Source organism: Mandrillus leucophaeus, unplaced genomic scaffold (assembly GCF_000951045.1).
Source record: "Mandrillus leucophaeus isolate KB7577 unplaced genomic scaffold, Mleu.le_1.0 Scaffold921, whole genome shotgun sequence".
Classification (NCBI taxonomy): domain Eukaryota; kingdom Metazoa; phylum Chordata; class Mammalia; order Primates; family Cercopithecidae; genus Mandrillus; species Mandrillus leucophaeus.
Window position 1 is genome coordinate 460,204 of NW_012110042.1, and position 18,550 is coordinate 478,753.

At 41.9% G+C, this 18,550-nt stretch overlaps 1 protein-coding gene and 1 long non-coding RNA gene across 4 annotated transcripts in view; one reads left to right on the forward strand and one right to left on the reverse strand.

The window, feature by feature from the left end:
- Positions 1-3,036: 3,036 nt before the first annotated feature.
- On the reverse strand, positions 3,037-12,294 carry RBM15 (RNA binding motif protein 15). 3 transcript variants are annotated; one of them, XM_011969955.1, is made up of 3 exons: positions 7,950-12,294; positions 4,596-4,706; positions 3,037-3,935 (listed from the first exon to the last, which is right to left on the reverse strand). In XM_011969955.1, exons 1-2 carry the CDS (start codon positions 10,810-10,812, stop codon positions 4,636-4,638), a joined length of 2,934 nt encoding a protein of 977 aa, XP_011825345.1. In that variant the 5' UTR covers positions 10,813-12,294; the 3' UTR covers positions 3,037-3,935; positions 4,596-4,635. The 3 variants fall into 3 exon arrangements, with proteins under 3 accessions (XP_011825345.1, XP_011825346.1, XP_011825344.1); XM_011969956.1 differs by lacking the exon at positions 4,596-4,706; XM_011969954.1 differs by having other exon boundaries at positions 3,561-4,706.
- The window catches only part of LOC105531924, a 76,730-nt gene continuing 69,227 nt past the window's right edge, over positions 11,048-18,550 (forward strand). Inside the window, exons 1-2 of the long non-coding RNA XR_001004886.1 lie at positions 11,048-11,219; positions 14,428-14,447. This is a non-coding gene — a long non-coding RNA (uncharacterized LOC105531924). The remainder of the gene's footprint in view (positions 11,220-14,427; positions 14,448-18,550) is intronic.

The following is an 18,550-nucleotide window of genomic DNA, read 5'->3' on the forward strand; positions in this document are numbered from 1 at the left end:
CTTGACCATCCCTGTTTTAAGTAACCTGTTCATATGCTCATTCATACACTTGTATCACCTATAAAAATTCATTAGAGGCAGGGCGCAGTGGCTCATACCTGTAATCCTAACACTTTGGGAGGCTGAGGCGGGAGGATTGTTTCAGGCCAGGAGTTCGAGACCAGCCTAGCCAACATTGTGAAACCCTGTCTCTATTAAATTACAAAAAATCAGCCAGGCGTGACAGCACACGCCTATAATCCCAGCTACTCAGGAGGCTGAGGCAGGAGAATCGCTTGAACCCGGGAGGCAGAGGTTGCAGTGAGCTGAGATCATGCCACTGCACTCCAGCCTGGGCAACGGGAAAAAAAAATTCATTAGAAATTAACTATTCACCTGTTTAATAGTTTCTCCAGTTAAGAGTACAAGTTGCTGAAGAGAACAGATAGATGAAAAAAACTTATTGGTTGCTAAGACCAAACTTGTCTGAGGTTTGAAGAAATTTTGCTATTCAATAAATTCCTCTGCCAAGATTTTAAAAGTAGATTATAATTCAAGTTATTAAGTTAAAGGATCTTTAAACAGGGAAGCTCAAAAAGACTAAACTGAAATGGGAGATAGACGTGATGGTCAGAAGCCATAATCAGATATACTATTATCAAAAGAAAAATAGATGTTCTATAATCTGTAAATACTAAATATATTGCCTCAGATAAACAGCTTACAAACAATTATACAACTTAAGCTATGGAAGTGACAATTTATAAAATTTAGGTTGTTTTACTGAAATCAGGGTAATCCTCATTTTCAATTTTAGTACTAACAACAAAGCTTTTCAAGTTGAGCCCAAGTCAATTTGGAGGTGTTCCTGGAAGCAGTTCCTTTACAGAACCCTAAATTTAGATCATATGAAGGACACTGGGAAACCACACAAATACTTCAAAAGGGAAGTTTCCAATTTATAAAACCAGAACACTGAATCTAACACTCAATCCAGTTAACTTTTTCCACAGTGCAGCTGGGAATAAATAAAATGATTTCATGAGTAATTTCAAAAAATTGTCATGTTGTGTACCTTCCCATTATTTATGACATGGCTTTATATACAAATAAACAAATGCCCTGTCTGCAACTTTTTTCTTGTTCTTACTAGAGAGATGAAGCTTGAAACTTTAAAAAGATACCAGACATATAGAAATATGTAGAAAGTGTAACATAATCTTTCTAAATCTCCATAGTGATTTAAAATATTTGCTTACTAACTGGAAAAAACCACTCAGCGGCCTCATGGTGTGAATTAGCAAGAAAAAGAAAACACACTGAAAACTGACATTTCCAACAAGTATAAAATGTTTAAAGAAATGCAGGGGAGAGACCATTTAGAAAAGCCTCAGATGGCAGCCATCATCTCATAACCAGCTGTTTTAAAAATTCTTATGACACACTGAGAACCTGAAAAATTCCACTGTACTTCATTTTTTCCCTTTTACTCTATCAAAGTATGGGTACATAAGCTGCCTAGCAAAACAATCCAAGGAGCTCAATCTTGTGGGAAAACTAACTAGTATAGATCAGCTATTGTAGTTACTAGATACTGGATGTCTTCCAGAAGAGATGAAAAAATAACAATTCTATTCAAAAATTTTCATCTCATTTGAAATAAAGCAAGGAAACCTAAGTTGTATTACATACTAACAAAGTTGTGCTTGTGATAAGTGCCAAAGCTTCAAACTTGATTAATGTAGGGGAGAAGGGCTCAGAAGGCTGGTAAAACTAAATAGATACTGAAAATGTTAAGGGCAGACAAAAGTCAGACTTCTCAACACTGCTTGTTAATTTCCCTAAAGTTAAGGTTGCCTAATTTTATAATCTCTCTGTGGGACAAAAAAAAGAAAGAAAAAAAAATCCTGGTTAAAATATGTATCATTCACAATCTGATGGCATACTTTCTTTTGTTGCTGTTACACACTGTAATGTCTTAACTCTGAAGTTTAGAAATCAGTATTTGTAAATAAGCAACGTTTTTACAGCAGTAAGTCCTCCTGCATCATTAAATCATGACTAAGGGTAAAGGCCAAGGTTAACAGCAAATGTCAAATTTTAAAGGACATCAAGACTATAGGTTCCAAATCCATAACCAAGATTTTAAAACTTTGGCTGCCACATTAAAAGTATTTTTTTAATGTTAAAAATAAACTTAAAAAGAAAAATATCAAGTAAAACAGAAGTTCTGACCTGAAATATGACACTTCGGTGAAGGAAGTTAGTAATGGCAGCAGAGTGCCTTAAGGCTTCCATCTAGAGAAACAGACCCAAAACATTAAAAGCCCTCACCCTATTAATTATAATGCATTTTGACCTCTAAAAACCCTCTTACCTGTTTACAAGAGTTTATACAGCTGTTTGCCACTGGAACACCACCTTGCAGAGTATAACCGTGGCATCCTTTGTTGATAATCACCTGTTGCCTAGCAATCATCATCCCGCATGGAGACAGACAGCACTAGGGCTCTTCCATCCGAGGTTAAAATTCAAAACAAGCCCAACAAGCCTGCATTTCAAGGTGGTCTTCGTCTGCAACTAGTTAAGTTTAAAACTGGCAAACAACAACAATGGTGTCTGAAGCCAATGGTGCAGCATTGCTGGCTTCCTCTTGAACTCCAGCGTTGTCACTGTGCACCGAAGTCTGCTGCTGCAAACAGGGGAGTTGTTCTCCCGTACTGGGAACAGGCTTCCAAAACTCAGGAGCCCCTGTACAGGATAATGCAGGAACTAAAGGCAAACATTTTTCCTCCTTAAGGATGCCTCCATCTTTTTCCTCACAATCTGTACTACCAACCGAAGTGACTGGGCCTGAGTGTGCGTTCGTACCTATGAAACCGTCACGGTGCATGCACATCCAAGGCATGTGGAACCAAAGGTCAAATAAGGCACAGATACCAAGTAACGGTTCTAATTACAAACGCTAGCTCTCAGGAACTCTTCATCCATTCAGAACTAAACCCATCACTGCATAACTCTGGTAAGAAGCCCCTGGAGACGGAGGAGCTCCTCAAATGTGTCAGGAAAGGCTTTATTAACATCATCATTAACATTTAAAAAGCAAACGGAGCATTTCTCCTTCTTTTGGCAATTTGGTGCAAATGTTAAGTGCAAGATAAAGCAATTTCAAACTTTTCTTCAAATTAAAAATGAAACTAAGGCCAAACGTGATGGGTGAACAAAATAAATCAAAACTTAAATTTCAGCAACTCCAGCTCTTCAAACCAGCAAAAGCCCCCGACTCAGGCACTGTGGTGAGGCTTAGGGTGCCTGCCCCGGCTTCTTGCGTGCCAGCAAACAGCACCATTTCCTCATCACGTTGAGAACCGAGAAGCAAATGATCCCCTTCACTGCAAACAAAGGGGGTCAACAGTAACACTAGTGATCCTTCAGAATTGACACACCGTGATAGTCAAAATGAAATTGATGGTCTCCCTGCTTCTTGCTCAAGACATACAAGATCTGAGCAGCAGCAAGTACCCCCTCGGCTGCAAACAAAGGGGTCAAAGGTTTGCCGTCAATTCACTTCCAGGCAGAAAAACATTTTCCTCAAAAGAAACAATTTATTTAGAATAAAACAAAAGCAGCTCAACTGTGAGCGCACGTTTGAGAGACAGCTACTCTTAAGCTGTGTGAGCCATAAAAAGGGTTTTTCTTTACTTTTCCAGAAATCTTGTGTACACAGCACAAAGCAAAGAGGTCATTTTTTTTTCCACTTAAAACACCGGCATTGGCATCACAATAGCAGATACACAACTTTAAGCTGCCATTTTAGTAAAATGCACAAATACTAAACAGATTAGCTTTCTTCCATCAGAGGCCCATGTAAACTCCACATAAGCCACAACTTCTCTTCAAAAAGGTCCATTAGAGCTTTGAATTCCATATCTTCATCCGCTGTTCAACCAGTTTTGCTTGCGGAGGGGGGGAAAAAAAGGTTATTCAGTACAAATGTTTACAATATTAAAAATATATATATTTCCCCTATGCCATTATAGATGAACATAACATTAACAAGACCTTCCTGGATGGTTCACCTCAACTTCAAAAAGCACCAATAATACCCACTGGCATAAACCTTGAAATGAATTTACTGTATGAATAGACATATAACAAGTAGAACAATAGGGTGGGTTTTTTTAAAGACTGCAATTGAAGATAACAGGACTGAAAATATCCTTTATACTCATGTAACTGAGTAAAACATGTCGAAAAAATTCAGAAAAAAGTTTCACAATCAATTTATAATCTATCAATATATTCTAAATATAACTTAAAAAGTGAAACTATAAAAAGGTGAAGTTTAGTCAAACTTTTGCCCCATCTATTTTCGTTCTGTAATTTATATGGAGCAACACAGACTACTCCATTATTGCAGAAAGGGGTCGATACAAAGCCATTTAAAAATCCACCCTCATCTATGTTACCAAAGACAACAGCCATTATTTTAAGAAAACACTCATACAAATAATTGTTAAACAGCCAAAGAACACTTCAGGACTCTCACTTTTCAACTCTGTTTTAAACCATACATATAAAACTCTTCATTAAGCTTAACATTTCACTGTGGTTACCTGAAATCATTTTCTCCCTTTAGGGACACCACTATAACCACTATAACAAAGTCAGCGCCATGTTTTCTCTCTTCTTGTTCTCATACCTAACTCCTATCTCAAAACCAAACACTGTGGCAGAGACAGAAAAAAAATGTCCAGAAATTCTCTCCAAAATTTTTTTCACATAAAAGGTCATTAAGGCCCTCTTCTCAAGAGGATTTCCTAATTCTGTTACCAGAGTTTTTGGTGAATGGTTCCTATATGGACCCAAACTATAGTTCAAGCTGTATATGCATAATGAAAAATCTGTCTTTAAAAACTGGATTTACATTTTTTATTTTTAAAAAAGCATTGTCAGTGAAAACCTGCTAATAGTTTTTAAATAAACCTAAACAATGTTTGACTCTGAAAGCAATAACCAAACACCTGACTCTTACTACTGGACCTAAAATGACCTGTAAGTGAGTCAAGAAGGGCCAGAGTATATTTTACCTTCAAAAGGTGACAAATGCTTATAACCAGTCAGGGGATGGACATTTTAAGATGTAATCCTCAAAAGAAAAACTCTATCCACTCTCAGTTGAGAGTCAAAGTACACCAGGAATTTAAAACTTTGTGTGAAAAATTATTTACAGGAATCCCAACAAAATACTTAACCAGTAAGTTAAGCAGAACTATTGGCTAGGTATTGATTGCTTAATTTCCCATAAAATTGGAAGCTGTGATCTAAAAGTCTTATCTTCACATTTTTACCAATAATACTTAATAGTCATTAAATGATATCCTGAAGTTTTCTTTCCATTCATTTTAACTGAGTTTCAGAAAAATCAACTACATTAAAATAATTAAAGAAAAAAGAAAAAAATTGGTTGTTACAAAGAACATCCAACGTTGGGATTATTAAATCCTGGCTAATGAGAAGTAGAACCAGTTGTAGACTTTTGTTTTCATTCGAATTCTTAAGGTTTAACTAGATACTTTATGGATATTATGAACCCGCACAAAAGAATAGGCAGTACAAATAAGCGGTTCATGTGGACTATGGCACTCGTAGGTAATGACCAACTAAACATAATTAGTTTTTTATAATACATACATTTAGAAATGGTATCAAGCCATTGTTTCAAAAACACTGAAGCACAAATTGCCCAGACCTAACAAAAGTAGCAATGTCAGGTAAAGATTCAAACAAACATGGAGCAAAACCATAGTACTCTTCTGTAAGCTGTCACACTAACAAGAAAAAAAAAAAAAAAAGAAAGAAAGAAAAAGAAAAGAAATAAAACACACATTTTGGATGATAGTAAAATTAGATGTCATGGACTTCACTCTCCAAAAGAGCAAAATCATTTGTCCAACTATCTCAACAAAAGATACTCAAAATTTAATGGTTAGTGAGATTATTTAAACTGGAAAAATGTAGCTGGCCACAAATTATACTATGAGCCCATGTATGCACAGACTTCACACTTGCATTAGTTTCTGAACAGGTGTCTACTCCAAACCAAGCACTGCTTTTTGAAAGCAAGAAGCATAGTATTTTCCTAAGAGGTACAAGGACCTTCACGCTCATAGCCTAGAACCCTCCTTCTCTCAAAATGGCTAGTTTTTCCAGTTTAAAAAGAAACAAACAAAAAACCCCCACAAAACCTGCAAACTTAAAAAAATTATAAATGCATAGTGAAAACCAAGAGGGATGACACAGCAGTGATGACACTTTTGTGCTGACATGCATTAGACACCTGTCATAATGGAAAATAAAAATTACATGACATTTCCCTGGGTTATTATTGGTGCTATTTCAAAACTTCCAGCTTTGATAACAGAAAGAAAACAGTTGGGTTCTGCCAGGCTTCAAGTTAAGTCACTTTCACAGAACAGAAACATGACCATGATCCAGAAGGTCCAAAAGTCTCTAATCATAATTAAATATCAAGGGCCTTAGCTGAAGTCTTCAGCATTTAAATCAAGGGAGAAAAATATACTTACTAATGACCTGACAAATTAGGGGTGGGACAGAGGGGATAGATTTAAAAAAAAAAAAAAAAATCCATTACTGTTAAGCAGCAAAAGTCCTTGTTGAGAACCAGAGGTTGATGTCATTTTCACCTTTGAAAAAAAAAAAACTGTGAGGGTAAGTTAAATGTTTCTGTATTAATTCCAGGTGTCTAGGAAAATAAAACAATAAAAAAAGATTTTCCTACACTGACATTTCAATTCCGTAGCTGGACAGCAGTGAGAATACTAAACATAAAATTTCCAAGATGTTCAAAACATTTCCAATAATGTAATGTCACTACTGTTTAAATATGAAAATAAAAAGACAAGCAAAATTTTAAGAGAGCATGTCAAAGGCATTTTATGATGACTTTTTAAGAAAGTCTGCAATCCAAATATGGCTGCTTTAAATGCCCACTGAAATAAAAGATGACTACGAGCCTGCAGACAACTCTTCTTTCTATTATTGAAACCAGAAATTTGAATGGATACAAAATCAAAAACTCATCTTTGATGAAGAACAGTTTTGAAATATGCACAATTAGAACTGTACCTGCTACACCTCTCTGAAAAAGTCAGTAAAAACATCACCACACACCAATAACTGACCAAAGAATTCTGATTTTAAAAGCACCTACTCACTTCTTGCATACTAGTGTAAGCATAAGACATATATGGTTTGTAACATAGTCCTTAATTTTTACTGAACAGTTACTGCTACAAACCAAAAGTGCATACACGGGATACAGAACTCTAGAACAAATGATTTTAAAAATGCATGTTAAAGCAAACTCTCTGGGAATAAACTGTATCTTAAGAAATATTCAAATACCTGATTAAAATAATTACATTGCTAAACAATTTACCAGCATACCTTTGAGATCTCTGATCAAATTTCAGTCACACACATTTCTGGTAAAAGAATTATCTACCTACACACCAATCAAGTCATTTTTAGGTGGCTATTACTCTCTTTGTATGGTCAGTGGACTCCTTTCTCCAAATTCTGACTTTTCAAAGTTTTGGTTTTGTAACTCAGAGGATTTTTTAGGCTCAAGATTTAAAAAAAAAAAAAAAAACTGAATAGAGGAAAAAAATTACTCATAAGAGTGGGAACTCCTAATTAAAGCAAATCTGTCTGCCTGCTACCTTTAGGGCATCCCTTTCACTTAAAATAATAGCTAAACAAACAAAAAAATAGCTAAACTGTCCTGATTTCTATTTTAAAGACGTTTATAAAAATATAAAAAAGAAAATGCTACAACTAACAACTAAAAAGAAAATTGCATCTGATGCTGTATCCCATTACACATCACAAAACAGGAACCATGTCAAAGTAGTAAATACAAGTTACACATGGACTTTAGGACGCACCACGGACAATGATCATGACCAGGTAATCTTCTTCAGATTTGGCCAGTGCCTTGGCAGGGGAATCCAGGAACTGCTGGGAGAACTCACAAGGTGGGAAGGCATGAAGGACCCCGGTGTTTTCCTTGTCTTTGTTGCCCCCCACAGGGAGGCTGATCACCCCGGCTGCCTGCTTTTGCTTTAAATAGGACACAAGGTTCCTAAGTGGCCTCTGAGTAGAAGTGGCAGTGTCTGATGCAGCTGAGGAAGAGGAGGACCGGCTGTCAGAACTTCCAGGCACAGCCAGAAGAATGGCATAACCATTGGGCCCTGCTACTTTGATGCGTCGAGTTACTTCATCCAACTTGGGCTGGTCCAAACGGAGACGCTGAGTGATCTTGAGCTGGGCCACTTTGCCTCCAGTTGAACCCTCCACAAGAAGACTACTAGCCACTTGGAGGTCACCCTGCAACAGATGCATGTTGGAAGGAAAGTTGCTGTTCTTCAGTAGAAGCATGCCCTGCCAGGCCAAACAGAGTTTGGGAGAGGCTGCTGCCGCAGGGGCTGTCCCCCCATCCTGTTTCTGGGACGGGGACTTCAGCTTGCAGGAAGCAGTGCTGGTGCTAGGTGCACTCCCATCAGAGCGGTCTTCTTTTTTCAGAGGGCTTTTTCCCTCAGTGGGAGCAGTTGTCCGGTGCTTCCTATCTCGTTCAGCTGATGCAGAGTTTTTACGGTCTCGCTTGTCACCCTGGCTCTTCTCCAAACTACCTCGTCTGTCTCTGATTGGAGAGGGCCTTTCCAAGAGAAGACGGGAAGATCGATCATTGTCGCTGTTGTAACGATCCCGGCTACTGCTCAATTCTGGACTGCGGTCAGGAGAAGGAGCGCAGTGACGTTTTCGTGGGCGGTCACTCTCAGGAGACCTATCCAGATGACGTCCTCCACTCTCCTCAGGCAGCCTTCGCTTCCTAGGCTGGTCTCTGCTGCTGGGCAGATCTCGATCACCTCTGTCCCGGTCCAAGGACCAACCATCCCGCCTGCGATCAAGGCTATCCAGTGGCTCGTAAGCAGGCACAGAAGTAGCTGCAGTCCGAGTGCTGCGTTCTCGGACTGGGGGTGGGGGTGGCACCCAATCAGAGTCAGGATAAAGGTCCCTATCACGATCTCTGTATAGTAAGGGTGGTGTCCTATCCCGAGCACCCCTCAAAGGGTCAGGTGCCCGATGTCCAAAAGCATCTGTCACCAGCTCATAATGAGTCAAGGGCAGAGGCTGCAGATACTGCTGCTGGTAACGATGTTCGGTGTCGGCAAAGTCTACTCTAAGGCGTCGATCTGGGCCACCAAGTGGGAAGCCCCGCATATGGGTCCAGGCAGCATGCGCTGCATCCAGGCTTTCATACTGGATATATGCCCAACTATCACCTTTTCGGTAGTCTATGGTGCGTATGGTGCCAAATCGATCAAATTCTCGTGCCAGGGCAGCAAGAGGAACCCAAGGTCCCAGGCCTCCCACCCAGAGGCGGGTGGTGGGTGTAGCTTTACCATAACCAATTTTGATAGGATTCCGAATTATAATTTTGCCGGACATTGCTAATTTGGCCCGGTGAGACATATCTAAGTTCTCAAATTTGAGAAAGCCGTAAGTACTAGTCTGGCCGCGAGAAGGCCTCTTGATATCTACTTCTGTGATGACTCCAAAGCGATCAAACGCCCTTCTTAGATCACTCTCCGTTACAGTGATGTCTAGGTTGCCCAAGAAAAGCGTCCGGTTAGCTCGCTGATCATCCTCGGGTGAAATCTCATCCACTTCTCTGAAAGGAGCAGCACCTGCTCCAGCTCCCACCCTTGGCTCAAGACTGTATGCAGGGCGCACTCTCTCATAGAACGGGTAGTCTCTTTCTCTCTCCAGCTCTCGAGGCAATGGTGGCGGAGGTGGAGGGGGCAGGCGGCCAAGAGCCAACTGCTGCAGCCGGTAGTCTCTGTATCCCAAAGCAGCGCCACCAGGGGAAAGTGATCTCTGGCCTCCACCACCTCCAGGGGGGTGCCGGTGACCACCTACAGAGGCCCCGACCACGCTGGCTGAAGGAGGATAAGTATCTTTGTCTAAAGGGGAGCGGCTGCGGCGCCGGCTCACATACACAGCTTCTATCTTCAGAGGCCGGTCATAGAGCACCAGGCGGCCTCTGGCATGCTTGGCCGCCCGCGCGTCCTCTGGCCGCCGGAAGTTCACAAAGGCTACCCGCTCATCCCCGCTGCCAGAACCCGACAGATGACTGATTTTGACACTTACATCACCGAAACGTTTGAACTCATGAAACAGGCCGTCCTCCACCGCTTCGTCACTAAGCTGGGACCCCAACTCGCTTATCTTCAGAGTCTTGTATTCCGCGCCGTCCCCGCCGCCGGGAGCTGAGGAGGCGGCCCCAGAGGAACGTGACTCCCCGCCTCCACCCCGGGAGCTGCTGCGCGACTCGCCCCCGCCCGAAGAATTTTTGGTGCTCGGGGAGCTATAACTATGCAAGCGGCTACTGGAGCTGCCCCCACCGGTGTCATACTCGCGGCTGCCACCTCGACTGCTGGACTTGTCCAGGTGGAGACTCCGCCGCGACCCGCCGCCGCTATCGGTCTTTCCGCTGCTGCTCCCATTGCTGCCACCAGAGCCCCCTAACTTCTTGCTCCGCTCTCCGCGGGAAGTCGAGTCCTCACCACCACGGGAGCGTTTGGCCTTGACTGGCGAGCGCTCTTTTCCCTTCATTGTTGCGGGTCCTCGGAGGTCGTCTCCGCGGAGCTGATCAACCCGCCGCCCCGCGCTCGTTTCACACAGCGGAACCGCACGCCGCCATCTTGGACTCCGCCGCGGCACAGGGTCCCGCCCCGCAGTCCTCATTGGCCAATTAGCTCTCTCTTCTACAGTCTCATTGGGAAAATTATTTGTCTATCTTTATATCTCCCCGCGCTCCAGGAAGGCGCCCGCCCAACCACTGTTATTGGGTTCCCAACCCCCTAGTCAGAGTACCTCATTGGTTACATTTGTTGTCTATCTTAACGGTTCCTCGCGCCAGGCTGTAGCTCCGCCCCTCGCACTCTGCGGTCACGTGACCCAAAGTGTAGCTGTGTTGATTGGACAAAAAGTCTGCCCTGTAACGGTACTTCTTGCTCAGTGAAAGCAGCAACCCCGCCTCCTCATCCCTTTCATTGGCTTATAAACCCGTCCTTTAAACCACTATTTGGGAGGTGGGGCCAAGTTTCGGCGTTTTTTCGAGAGGCAGGCTCACAGCGATATCGCGAGAGACGGTGAGCTCCCTCTTTCGACCCCCTTTTTCCAACTCCTCCGGCGGCTAAAAGAAGTTTAAATCTGATTGGATGTCTGCAAGGAAGTTGATAGGCTGAAATAACTGTCCATCACTCGCTTAAAGGGGTAGGCCCATATAACGGAGGAGGCTGACTGAAGGTGAAAGACTAGAACACGTGCTTGCTATGCGACGTCACTTAGATGTCGCGAGAGGGTGACTGTGCGCCAGCCCCGCCTCCCCGCGTTTTTGGCGTTCTCCCCACAAACATTTGTTAAGTTCCGTGGGGTATTTGGCTGTGCTTCGGCCCTTGGAGTTCGAAACTTCTGAGCTCCCCGCCGTCCTACCTGTGCCGGCCAAGGGGCGGGGCAGACTCTCCGGCTGTCGGGGCCCTCCAGTACCTTAGGAAGCCGTCCTGGGACGCCTAGCGGACACCATCTTATGTCGCTGTGGTAGCTGAGTGCACAGCCGGGGGAAGCCCCGCCCCCCGCGCGCGGGAGAGCGATGCCCGCGGTCACCTGGGCCCGCGGGGCAGGGAGTTCACGGTTCCTGCAGCCCCGGGTCACGCTGACGCCCCGGGGCGGTGCTAACACGTAACACGCGGGACCTCTAGAGCTAAGCAAGTTGGCTAAGACGCAGCCCTAGCCCAGGAGCTTGCCTCCCCCGGGCGCTCCCCGTTGCCGCCCAAGTACTCTGGGCAACCGAGGGGAGTGACCGTCGATCCCCGCCTCGTGGCCCGCGGGCGGAGCCGGAACTGTCAGGACACCGCGGACGTGTCTTTGGACCGCCTGTTTTATGTTGCGAATCTGTGTGGATTTTTAAATCCGGTATTCCTGTAAAATAGCAATGTTTGTTTTTAATATGTAATGCTTCTTCCCTGAAAATCATCGAGCGAAATTTAGGCTCCATGCAGATATGTCGCTTTTTATTCCCCCTGTGGCTTCTTGTATTCCTTGGCACTCCTCTTTTTGTGTGTTAAAAGCCAGCAGCACAGGCACCTTGTGGCCGCTCCGGATCCACCTCGTTTGGCTCCTTCTGTCGTTCGCCTTACAACTTTAATTTCCATAGAGCGTTACTGTGGCGGACAGAGCACCTGTGAGAGGTGCAGGCGATGCCGAGCTTAGAGGGATATGGCCTGTGCCGCAGCACTCGCCGGTTGCTGCAGGGACGCAGCGCTGAGGTCACCACATCCTTTAGACCGTCTTCAGCTCTCCCGGGTATGCGCCGGGGCGGAGGTTATATTGATCCCGTCCTCAACCCTATTTCCCAAGATCCAATCTATAGTAGAGGTGTGAGGTGTTTTTAAACATGACATTTTTCAGGGTAACAATAATGTCCCAAAAGCTGAAACCTAAACTTGAAAACTGTTAATATTAGGAACTGTAACCTAAATTTAGCCTTGGCTGAGCCATCCTTCTTTTTGTAAATAATCCTGAGGAATATGAAGCTGTAGGCCTTTTATCTCTTGAATAAATCAAAGAAACTTGAAGGAAGAAGCTCAATTGTAAAGCATAAAAATCCACAATATTGTAATAATTCATTCACAATATTTTAATTCATTGTATTAAAATAGGAAATAAAACTTCAGAAGGCATAAAATAACGTGTATAATACGCTACCATTTGTGGTTTTAAAAATATTTGTATTTTATGAGTATGTACATTTAAAAATATTTTCGTGGAAACTTTCTTGACAACTACGTGGGAAATTGTTCCTAGGATTGCCCTGAGGAGGGGTATAAGGGTCTGGAGTCGGAGGGAGACTTCACTTTTCTTTGTAGAAATCTTTTGTTTCTACAAAGGGCGCGCTATTACTCCTTCAGTTTAGAAAATAACATTTTTAACTTTCCTTAAACTATTTTTATGGAAAAAGTTTAAAATACATAAAAGAATAAAGAACTCCCACGTGTACCCAACACCCTACTTCAACAATTATCAAATCGTGTCAATCTTGTTTCATCTGCATCATTCTTCCCACTCTTCCTTTCTCCATTGTTTTCTTCCAGACTTACCTGATATACATTTCCTGCCCCAGTTGTGGAGTCAGCCATTTCTCCAGAGAGCTCTGGTTCCTTTTAGTGGGAAATGGTATTTAAAGATAAAAATCTGGATGCTGGAGGATAAAAAGTACATGAACATATTATTTGTAAAAGCATGAAATAAAAGAAAAAGTTTTACCTGGGCTTAAATGTTTCAAGGTTATATTAATAGACCACAAATGGAAATTGAAGTTAAGCCATTATCTAATTACTCAATATAACAGCCAATCGAGATAATAAACCAGGCACTAGAGTGACTTTTTAACCTAAATTGACCTGCTAAGGTGACTCACTGATCAAAGAAAAAGATAATGACCAAATCAGTAGTTTTCCAGACCTCATGATAGGGGTTGAGGGAGCACAAGATTTGAGAGAAATAATTCAGGGAGACAAGCAGACACCCAGTCTGTGTGAACATGCACCAGAGGCATGCCAAGCTTAGTGGCTTGCCACTTCAAATACCAGAGAGCTTGATGGAAGCTACTGCCCGTGGCTGGCTATAGTACAAAGGCTTGCCGAGGGGGACTGAAAATCTGCCTGGAGCCTAGAGGACTAGTAAGTTTTATGCTTAGATGGAAAAGGCCTAGATTCTATTACAGTAACAGCCAAAATATTGTCTGTGATGTGTATGTGTGTACATGTGTGTGTGTTTCCACAACAACTGAATAATGACATAAGTTGGATCCATGCTGTAGTTAAATGATTTGTTTTCATTTCCTTGGTATTCTTGCCCCCAGAATTACCCCCTTCCCTGGCTCCCAGCAGATACTACCTGAAAATCCTTTGTGTTCTTTAAAGCGGTGGTCCCCAATCTTTTTGGCACCAGGGACCAGTTTCATGGAACTGTGCCACCTCAGATCATCAGGCATTAGATTCTCATAAGGAACACACAACCGACATCCCTCACATACTCCGTTCACAATAGGGTAGCCCTCCTCTGAGAATCTAGTGCCTCTGCTGATCTGTCAGGAGGTGGAGCTCAGGCAGTAATGCTCCCTCCCCTGCCCCTCACCTGCTGTGCAGCCATGTCCTAACAGGCAACTGACCATTACTGGTCCACAGCCTGGGGGCTGGGAACTCCTGCTTTAAAGCATAAAGCTGCTTAGTGAGTTTTTTCTTTTCTTTTTTTCTTTTTTGTTGTTTTGTTTTGTTTTAGTTTTAGTTTTAGAGACAGGGACTTGCTCTGTCACCCAGGCTGGAGTATAATGGTGCAATCATAACTCACTGCAACCTCAAATTCCTGGGCTCAAGCAATCTTCCCGATTCAGCCTCCCATGTAGGTAGGACCGCAGGCATACACCACCACACTCAGCTAATTTTTAAATTTTTTGTAGCAATGGGGTCTAGCCGTGTTGCCCGGGCGTATCTCAAACTCCTGGCCTCAAGTGATCTTCCTATCTCAGCCTCCCCAAAGCACTGGGATTACAGATGTGAGCCACAGTACCCGACCAAGTTAGGTTTTATCCACTGTTTACATATGTGCTTTAGAGAGGGCACATGTGTAAAAGTGGATAAAAGTGACCCACGGTTTAGTTGGCCAGGACTTTGAACCCTTCTTTTGCTGTTGATGATGGAATTGTTAAGGTGCAACCTGAGCTTTGATTTGATCTCTTTGTGATCAATGGCCAGATTTGTGAGGAGAGCTGACCTAGGTGAGGAGGATCTTTGGTGGTCATGAAAACAGGGCTGGACAAAGTGGCTTACACCTGTAATCCCAGCACTTTGGGAGACCAAGACAGGTGTATCACTTGAGGTCAGGAGTTGGAGATCAGCATGGCCAATATGGTGAAACACCACCCCGTGTCTCTACTAAAAGTACAAAAATTAGCCAGGCGTGGTAGTAGACGCCTGTGATCCCAGCTACTCAGGAGGCTAAGGCAGGAAAATCGCTTGAACCCAGGAAACAGAGGTTGCAGTGAGCTGAAATGGCACCATATCACTCCAGCCTGGACGACAGATCAAGACTCCATCTCAAAAAAAAAAAAAAAGAAAACAGAGTTAAGTTACCAGCAGATTCCCTGAGCATCAGAGCAGCTCTGTAAGGATACTAAAAAACCACTGAATTGTACACTTTAATTTATTTATTTATTTATTTATTTATTTATTTATTTATTTATTTGACGGAGTGTTGCTCAGTTGCCTAGGCTGGAGTGCAGTGGTGCAATCTCGGCTAACTGAAGCCTCCACCTCCCGGGCTTGAGGGGATTCTCCTGCCTCACCCTCTGAAGTAGCTGGGATACAGGTATGCACAACCACACCCAGCTAATTTTAGAATTGTATACTTTAAATGCATAAACTTTATGGTATATAAATTAAGCTTAATAAAGATTGAAAACATACTGGCATCTTAAACTTATGTGTATGTTTTCAGTCAAATGTCTTCTTTCCACCCTTATCTTTCCTAGGTTTTATTGTTTGTGTATCCTCAATATACACACGATTACAACTGCAATATGGAATTTATCTTGGGAGTTGAGAGCCATCCAGTTTCCTGGCAGATGCAAAAAAGAGGCTAAAGCTGGGAATTGAAAATTTTTTCCCACCGATAATAGCAGATTAAAATTTTCTATTTCATCTTCCTCCATAAAGTGAGTAGTGTCTTGACAGTGAAGTTTATTTTGTTTGGTCTGCAGAAAAAGTGTATCTTTTTACCCTTAGGCAAATATTAAATCCCAAAAGTAGCAAACAATCATTCAGGACCAGTTTGTGTTACAAAATCACTATTTGTGGTCTGTGAAGTTTTTTTTTTAACAGCTTTATTAAGATATAATTTATATACCATAAAGTTTACCCATCCAAAGTAATACAATTCAGGGGGTTTTAGCATCCTTACAGAGCTGTCCATGTGGTTTCCCCCTTCATATTTTTATAGAAAGCACTCTGCTGTAACTTCTTCATGACTAAGTCCTAATATGATTATCTCTTTTATTTATTTAGACACCTTATAGGGTAATGATTAAGAGTACAGACTCTGGAGCCTGCCAGCCTGGGTTAAATCCCAGCTCTGCTATGGGCCTCAGACGAGTTACTGGTAACCTCTCTGGGCCTTGGTTTTCTCCTCACTGGGAAGATTAAATGGGTTAAACCATATAAAGAGCTTAGAACAGTGCCTGGCACATGGTAAGCACTATATAAATGATCACTATTATTAATATATTTTCTCTTTGAACTTGGGTACATAGAATTGGATTAATAGTAATCCTTAATTCGTGGTATACAATCATCAATGGTCCATATATGGGCCCTTCAACATTTATTATTTATTAATAACATAATGAATATCCATGAACCCAGCACTCAATCCAGCACTCAAACAAATAGAAAATTACCAGTAATTTACATCTACCTAAATGCTGCTCCTCTATCCTGTCTACTGCCCACCTTCATAGATATCCTGAATCTAGCATTTAACAATCCTTGCCTTGTAAAAGAATTTTTAAAAGAATTTTAAAGAATTCATATGTGTGTGTGCTTGCACATGTGTGCACACACATACTTTAAAAGTATATTATTTTCATTTTGGTTGTTTTTGAACTTTATACAAACTTGTATTCGAACAACATACTATACATAATTTTCTGAGATTTCCATTTTTCATTTATTGTGTTACTATGATTCTTCCATGTTATCATACATAGTAGCTATAGTTATTTCCATTGTTGTAAAATATTCCATTATATTGAATATACTACTACGTATATATCCATTCTTCTTTTGATTTGGGCTATGAATATTTTCTACTTTTTGTGCTATTTTGAAGAGTGCTTGATATAGTTTGAATGTTGTCCCCTCTAATCTCATGTTGAAATGTTATCTTCAGTGTTGGTGGTGGGGCCTGGCGAGAGGCATTTGGATCATGGGGGAGGATCCTTCATGGCTTGGTGCTGTCCTTGTGATAGTGAGTGAGTTCTCCAGAGTTCTGGTTGTTTAAAAGTAAATGTCACTCCACTCTCTCTCACTCCCACTCTCACTATGTGATATGCTGGCTCCCCCTTTGCCTTCTGCCATGATTGTAAGCAGCCCAAGGCCTCACCAGAAGCTGAGCAGATGTCAGCACCATGCTTCCTGTACAGCCTGCAGAACTGTGAGCCAGTTAAAACCTCTTTTCTTTATAAATTACCCCAGTCTTGTGTATTCCTTTATAGCAACGCAGAATGGCCTAACACAGTGCTATGATGAAGATTCTTATTCATATGTCCTGAGGCACACATGCAAGAATTCCCCTGGGATAGGATGGAGAGGTGGGAGGTGAAGGATACCTAGGAGTGGAATTACTGGATTAAAAAGTTATATTGAAGCTGGCCTGTAATCCCAGCTACTCAGGAGGCTAAGGTGGACAGATCACTTGAGCCCAGGAGGTCAGCCTGGGTAATATAGTGAAACCCTCCCTGTCTCTTAGGAAAAAAAAAAAAAAAGGGTTATATTGAATGTCCAGTTTCACAGGATAATGTCAAATTGTTTTCTAAAGTGGTGTTAGCAATTTACAATCTCATCAGTAGTATATAAGAGATCTTATTGATCCATGTCACTAACATTTTATAACTTTTTTTAATCAAATGGACATAAAATAGCATGTCTCTGTGGTTTTGATATTTTATTTCCTTGGTTACTAGTGAGGTTGCATATCTCTTTATAAATTTACTGGCCATATATATTTCTTCATCTATGAAATATCTATTCATGTATTTTGCTCCTCTATTGAATTGTATGTTTCTTATAGGTATATGAGTTTTTCACATGTTCTTGATCCTAATCCTTCATAGAGTGTATGTATGGCAAATATCTTTTTCTAGTTGTAGCTTATCTTTTCACACAATTTAAGCTGATTTTTAAGAAACAAATTCTTAATTTAAATAAGATTGAATTTATCAACCTTTTATAGTTAGCACTTTCTGTATCTTGTCTAAGACATCCTCATCACTTTCCCCAACCCTGCCAGTATTTGACTATATGAAATTTTTGTTCTTTCTTATAAATTATAAGTCAGAGTGGCTCACACCTGTAATCCCAGCACTTAGGGAGGCAGAGGTGGGAGGATAGCTTGAGCCCAGGAGTTTGAGACCTGCCTGGGCAACATAGCAAGACCCCATTCTCCACAAAAAGGAAAGAAAAAGGCAAAAAAAGTCTCCCTATAAAAAAATTATTGGCCGGGCGCGGTGGCTCAAGCCTGTAATCCCAGCACTTTGGGAGGCCAAGACGGGTGGATCACAAGGTCAGGAGATCGAGACCATCCTGGCTAACACAGTGAAACCCCGTCTCTACTAAAAAATACAAAAGACTAGCCGGGTGAGGTGGCG

Coding starts and splice junctions, on each gene's coding strand:
- RBM15 (XM_011969955.1), bottom strand. CDS start 10,812: ATGAGGACTGCGGGGCGGGACCCTGTGCCGCGGCGGAGTCCAAGATGG. Junction 4,707..7,949: donor GGTCATGATCATTGTCCGTG/GTGCGTCCTAAA, acceptor TCTCTGCCACAG/TGTTTGGTTTTGAGATAGGA.